At 39.8% G+C, this 7,125-nt stretch overlaps 1 protein-coding gene across 2 annotated transcripts in view; it reads left to right on the top strand.

Annotated features, from left to right (window-relative positions):
• Window positions 1-6,538, top strand: part of UNC5D (unc-5 netrin receptor D) — a 397,571-nt gene extending 391,033 nt beyond the window's left edge. For both annotated transcript variants that reach the window (XM_075207473.1, XM_075207472.1), the window contains one exon: window positions 5,591-6,538. In XM_075207473.1, the coding sequence (XP_075063574.1) occupies window positions 5,591-5,795 (205 nt within the window). In that variant the 3' untranslated portion in view covers window positions 5,796-6,538. The remainder of the gene's footprint in view (window positions 1-5,590) is intronic.
• Window positions 6,539-7,125: the final 587 nt, after the last annotated feature.

Here is a 7,125-nt window from a genome sequence, read left to right on the forward strand (position 1 = left end):
TCTTCCCGACTCCTCTCTGCGGCGCCCCTCACTGAACGTCGGCATTCAGTGCGAATGGAGCAGAGAGGAGTCAGGGATCGTCGGGGTCACGTGAGTATTCTGGTAACATACATCAGCCAGCTATAGACATCAAGTCAGTTACACGCATCAGTCAGTTACACACATCAGGCAGTTATACACATCTGGCAGTTACTTTCATCAGTCAGTTATACACACCAGTCAGTAGCATTCATCAGTCAGTTTTACACATCAGACTGTTACACACATCAGTCAGTTACAAACATCAGGCAGTTATACACATTAGGCAGTTATAAACATCAGTCACTTACACACATCTGTGGGCTGCATGGTGGCTTAGTGGTTAGCACTTCGGCCTCACAGCACTTGGGTCATTAGTTTGATTCCGACCATGGCGTGTGGAGTTTGTATGTTCTCCCTGTGTTTGCGTGGGTTTCCTCCGGGTGCTCCGGTTTCCTCCCACACTCCAAAAACATAGTGATAGGTTAATTGGCTGCTATTAAATTGCCCTTAATCTTTCTCGGTCTGTGTGTGTGTGTATGTTAGGGAATTTAGACTGTAAGCTCCAATGGGGCAGGGACTGATGTGAATGAGTTCTCTGTACAGCGCTGCGGAATTAGTGGCGCTATATAAATAAATAGATGATGATTGAAAGAAAGTGGTGAAAATATATGGCAATGTGCCTTTTGTCAATTAGGTGAATTGCAAATCCCCATATAAATCACTGAAAAAATAGGAGATTTAATCAAAATCACCTCTTTATAGATCTCCACCTTAAGTGGACTGGACCATAATACAGTATTGTAGCATTAAACTTTCTGCACTTTACATTTTACACAATATAAAGAGAATAAAGATATACATGCAAATGTCCATACCTAAAGAAGTAACTTTACTGGGAATTGTACATAGAACACGGGACACAATACTATGCAGTTGCCCATACATGTAGAAGATAAATGTATATTGAGAATCACAGCCGATATCTAAGATGTATTACTGCTTAATTTACCAATATTAAGACCTGGCCTATTGTCCGAGATAAAAAGGGGGGAATATGGGAGTATCTCAGAAAATAACGATTCACCTGTTTCGACCAAATGATGGTTGCTATAAACTTCCCTAAACTTATATTATTGCCTCAGACAGTGTGGTGTGGAACCTTGATGTAACCTTGGTGGTCAGAATAAATTCAACAGACCAAGTTTGGCTATAATAATTTTGGCAAGTTTATAATGAAGTTTCTTAACCTCTTCCTGCTGTATCATTTCTCACCCCTGTGCTCTATTTTGGCACTTTATGGGCTCGTCCATTTTAACATTAATATCAATACTGCATTCATGCAAAACCCACACAAATTATACTTAGTTGTTTTTCCAGAAGACTTTGTGTTTTCAGAAAATTCCATTCGTTTGGTTATACCTCCTGACACAGCAAAGGAAATCCACCCAAAATGGAAAAAAAAAGGGTTTATTTTTCATTGAAACTGCATTAAAGTGATCAAAAAGCAAATATATGTATTGTTATTTCTAACCACCACCAATAAATACGTGTGCATCTTACTTTGGCATCAATCTGCCTTTTCAAACTAGCAAAAAAATCAGATTCTACACAGGTTTTCATAATAAAATCTGCCGTTAAAAATGATAATGCATTTTTTCAGCTAGTTTGCACTTCTTGGATTAAATGTACAAAGAAAATGGGAGCGCTAGGTAAATCACTTCACGATAATTTTATTATAAATCTAAATGCAAATATAGTGTGAATATGGCCATAGACACCAGATAATTAAAAAATATATATATTCTAAATAGCACACGGTTTTCGCATATAGAGCATATAATTGCTGACAAAAGACATCTATATAAAAATATTATTTTTATAATTCACAACCTAAAAGGTATAATATATCAGGTCTAGTATAGAGATCAGGCTCACTAGTGCAGAAACGGAACTTAGAACAAGATGTATCACAATAGTTCATATATATTTAGATTCCAGCCTGTGGAGTAAGGAGGGATGATTCTCAAGATCCCTTTTAGTGATGTATTCAAATGTCCCGATAATACTGCCAATTCAATAGTACACCCTACTCCGTGTATGATGATCCAATACAGTTACGTGTGTATGGACATTCTTACAGTTCTCAACACAGAGATAAGATGAAAGCTGATCTCATAGTAGTAATGTTGTTACATCACCTGTTCCTTCATCCAGCTTGTAAGTCTTGTAAGGCGTGTGAGGAGCCATCTCATTAACTGCACCCGATAATGTTAAAACACATGATAGTCCGTGCTAATACAAAGTGAGTCCCCAGGGTCTCGATAGCCAAAAAAGATGTGACCTGTATAGTGCACAAGCTTGACGCGTTTCTCGGTTCTACAGCCGTTTCTTCAGAAGCTGAATTAAATGCATAACATGTAGGAGTAATATGGGTATCCCAATAAGGCATACCATATGAAGATTAGTCAACCTTCTGCTTCAATTGCATGTACCCTTGAGTTTATTGAAACCTGAATTGTGGAGATCTGGGCATTATAACTCCACCCATATCTGGACTTCTTATTGCTTTATGTAGTATAGGATGTCTGATGATCCTCAGACAATAACTACTAAGAAGGCATGTCATTTTAAGCAGGATACTATCCTCTTTGAAGTGAGTGACTCCCATAGTTTCTTGGATCCAGGATGTGGGAGACCTGGGTATTACAACATCCCTCCCCTATCCCTGGGTTGCTTAATGTTTTCTGTAGTGTAGGGTGTTATCGTCTGGTGAGCACATGTGATCACCAAGCAATAAATACTAACGGACCCAGTGGCGGATCCAGGGGGGTAGCGATCGCCCCCCCTAGCAGACACTTGCTGCCGACGGCTGCACAGTATGTGCAGGTCCGTCCAGCCGTGACAGGCAGGGACAGTGTTCTGCCCGGCTGCTCTGATTGTGTTTAAAACACAATCAGAGCAGCCGGGCAGCACACTGTCCCTGCCTGTCACGGCTGGACGGACCTGCTCATACTGTGCAGCCGTCGGCAGCCTAAACTGTTAGAAAGGGGCGGGGCCTAAATCACCCCGGGTACAGTAGTTTTCTAGATCCGCCCCTGAACGGACCACATCATTTGAAAGAGGGTATCCCTGAGTATTTAGGGGTCAGGATGGGGAAGATAAGGGGCCAGATTCATTAAGGATCTTAACTGAAGAAACTTCTTATTTCAGTCTCCTGGACAAAACCATGTTACAATGCAAGGGGTGCAAATTAGCATTCTGTTTTGCACATAAGATAAATACTGCCTGTTTTTTCATGTATCACACAAATATCAACTTTAAATTTCAGTGTACAAATAAGCTATCAAGTATTTGTGTGCTACATGAAAAAACAGACAGTATTTAACTTATGTGCAAAACAGAATAGTAATTTGCACCCCTTGCATTGTAACATGTCCAGGAGACTTAAATAAGAAGTTTCTTCAGTTAAGATCCTTAATGAATCAGGCCCAAGGTTCTTTTAGTGTCGTGTCCCATCCCCAGGCTCTACATTTTTTTTTCTGTAGTGCAGAGCTGAGCTCTGATGCCCCCACCGGCAACACACGCTCATCAATCCTATAGTACAGGAACGGTGAATAATAATTTTTAGATGTGGGACTCGTCCCTAGCACTGAAGGGGTTAATGAATGAAGAGTAAATAGATTTTTTTTTAATGAAAATATCTTATCCATTGGGAATTCTGCTGGTACTTATCTGACCTTAGTTTCTGCAATTGTTAAAGAAGCTTCTGTTGAGTCCACTATTATTGGATAATTCCGTACTGCATTCTGCCACATATAATACAGAACACCACTGCTTAGCAAACATGAGCTATAGAACTTTCGACACAAAGACCTTGAAACTGCAAGCAAATAAAGCAACAGAGGGAACTTGCTGTAATACCTTCACTTGCTGTAGTACATTGCACGTTACAGCCCCATACATAAACAAACATTTGAGAGATCCACCAGGGGGGCCAGATGGAAGGAAGGAAACTAATTTCCTAACTACCATCCTTATTCCCTAAAAATCACTCGAACAAACAACTCTGAGTGTTCTGTATCAATAAAGCATATGGTATTGTTACTGTCTCTCATTGGCAGTCAAAGAACAAGAGGGTAGTAGAGATCAAATTCAACACTGTAACCCGTTCGCTGGTAGCAAATCCACCTCGCCTTGCAGGAGCTGGGCTTGTCATGTCCAGTGCCGGTAAATAGATTTCCGATTGATAAAAATTGCTGTGCATCCAACTGTGGCTCAGCGGTGATTAAGGTTAGCACAGCACTTGCCTCATGACACAGGGTGGAATAAAACTATGTTTTTAACCGGCTGAAACACTGATGTCAGAAGGGAGCAGTTACACTTGCAAAATGTCTTATTTTTAACACCAGAATTACAGTCATTTTGCAAAAAACACTATCTCTCCTAAAGTGATAAAAAAAAAAGCCAACTTAGGGCTGTTAAAACAAATCTTTAGTGAATCTTTGCTATGATTGGGCGTAGATTGAGGAAATGAATAGATGCAACAGGAACGGAGATCATATACAGTCACAAAAACATCTGATATACCGAAAGTCACTGATCACAGCAGCACAGTGTGTGATTGTGAAAAACAGTGTTGCATATCTGTCTACAGTCCCAATTTTTTATTTGTGGCTTAGCGGGAGAGGAACATAGGCTTGTGTGTAAAGGGGCATCATTTAAAGGGATCAAAATTGTTTGGAATATTACCAAGTAAATTGTTGGGAAAGTTGTATAGGCCTTGTTAGAAAACAAGAGTAGGCAGCAAGGCGGGCCAGTCAAAGAAGAAATTTTTGCTACTTGAACAACTCTCACAACAACAATTATTAAAGTTCTGGAGAGGGGTTCAGAGCTGAAGAAGTGAGTGTCTGTAGTCAGAGTGACACATGAGGAAAAAACTAATTTCCTCGTTATATCACCTAAACAGAAGGTTGTGATTTGGATGCACTTCAGACACACACAGTAGGGACTAATCAGATTCTGTTATTTTATCTAGTGTAGTGTAGAAAATGAAAGCAAACCTCACAATGCTTGTTACAGCCAGCAACACATTTTTGCCTTTTATACAAGTTTTTCTAAAAGGGAAATATCAGGAGGATCCTCCAAGAGATTACATGAATTGTAGGCGATTGCAGAGGAGCAGCTCTGGAGAAAGCTGTAGAACTGGTGGCAGCAGAGGATTAATGGAGTATAACTCTTCTTTGTTGTTGATACACTGTTTTTCTGGAGTGACATCCAAGAGATTTGAAAAGAAGTTGAACTATTGTTATTTACTAATTTGTATACAAACCATTAACCAGTGACAAGATCATTTTGTACACAGACCAACAAAAAGTCTCCTGCCATATTCTCCGGCAGGTGTACAAGGCCTAGCAATGTAAATAGAGTGGACAGATGATTTAAACATAGAGCAATGCTGCTTGTGTACTAAAACATAATAACATAATACTGCCCAACTTTATTATTTATAGAAAAACACCAGGGTCTATGAGTTGCTCTCTAATCTCATATGTTGCTTTATTGTTTACAGGAACTTGTGCTACTTTGCGACAAAGAACAGTCCATCCGCTGTCATCTTGGACCTGTGGGAAGCACGGCACCCGTATGACGGTAGTTTGGATTCTTTGGCATGTGCACTAGAGGAGATAGGGAGGACACAAACCAAACTGTCACTGGTAACAGACACTCACACAGAGGATCCAGACTTCAGCTACAGCAGACAGAATGGACTTTGAGCGGATATGCTTGCGCTGGCTTGTACAGGCCAGTCTAAGATATTCATTCCAGTCTTTATTTGGGAAGACGGAGGATAAACCGCCTACATTATTGTTCCCTACTTCAGAAAATGCGGATAAGGAGGTATCGATGAGAAAGACAGCAGGGCTGGGGAAAATCGCTTCTCTGTAAATCAACTGTGCATTCTTTAAAAGGAACCTTAATTGTGCAAAAAGGTTTTCAGAAAAAGCCATCTGCCAGCGAGGGAATTTGGAGGCATAGACGCTAAAAGCTTCCCCTTTCTCTATGGTCTATAAAAGACATACCTTTAAAAAGAATGTGGTCTTTGGTTATTTAAATCAACATTTCAAGGTCAGGTAGAAAAATAGAGATGAATTATCACATTAAAAGGACACGTTAGACTGTATAATGATGCTAAGTAGCCCCCTTCTGTATACAGCTTCCCCAAGCTGCTTTGCCTTAGAGAGAATAGAATGCAATAGCCAACACAAATGGTAATCCTTGGCATGTAGATTGTGTGTGATGTCTCTACAGAACTGAATGCCATTGTACAATGCAACTGGCGTCTAAGTTCTTACTGTTGCCAGTAATCGCAACTGTTAGCCAGAGTCAGTGTTGCCCAAGTTTGCATTCCTTTCGCAGAAGTGTTTTTCAGACAGTTTGTAAATATGTTGTGCGGTATAGTCAGCTGTCATTAGAATGGGAATCAATAAGAAACCAAAATAAACTTATTCTAATTTAAGATGTACCTCTCACCTATTTACAGTGGAGGCAACCATGTCGCTGGATGAGCCATTATTCGTGTTGCTGGATGAGCCATTATTCATGTTGCCGGATGACCCATTATTCATAAGAATGCAACCTGTCAGTTCACTGGGAATTAGTGACATCCCTTAAGCACAAAGTGCTACAAGCCTCAGTGATGTCTATAGCTCCTAGTGCAGTGATAGGTGGCATATTTGTTTTGTCTATACAATGGCAACATCCACCATGCGTTATTTAAATATAATGAGGGCCAAACGACACTTTGTTGTGTTGTCATTTGCAACACAATCATTTTAAAGAGTCCTCTCTATAGAGCCAAACATTTTTTTTTTTTAAATGAAAGATTAGTATCCCCCCAATCTTCAAGTACATTCAAGGATTTCCATGTGTGAGGATAGATGTACCCGTTTAGTTATATTATCAAAACCAGGGTGCATGGCGAGTTACACTGTACTGTGAAAATGTATTTTTTTATCTGAATTTTTCAGAATATACATTTTTTCTGACAATGTAAACATGCAATAAAGTAGTTTGCAAGAGACATTCAATGGAACAAACCAGAAG

The sequence above is a fragment of the Mixophyes fleayi genome, chromosome 4, assembly GCF_038048845.1.
Source record: "Mixophyes fleayi isolate aMixFle1 chromosome 4, aMixFle1.hap1, whole genome shotgun sequence".
Lineage (NCBI taxonomy): Eukaryota > Metazoa > Chordata > Amphibia > Anura > Limnodynastidae > Mixophyes > Mixophyes fleayi.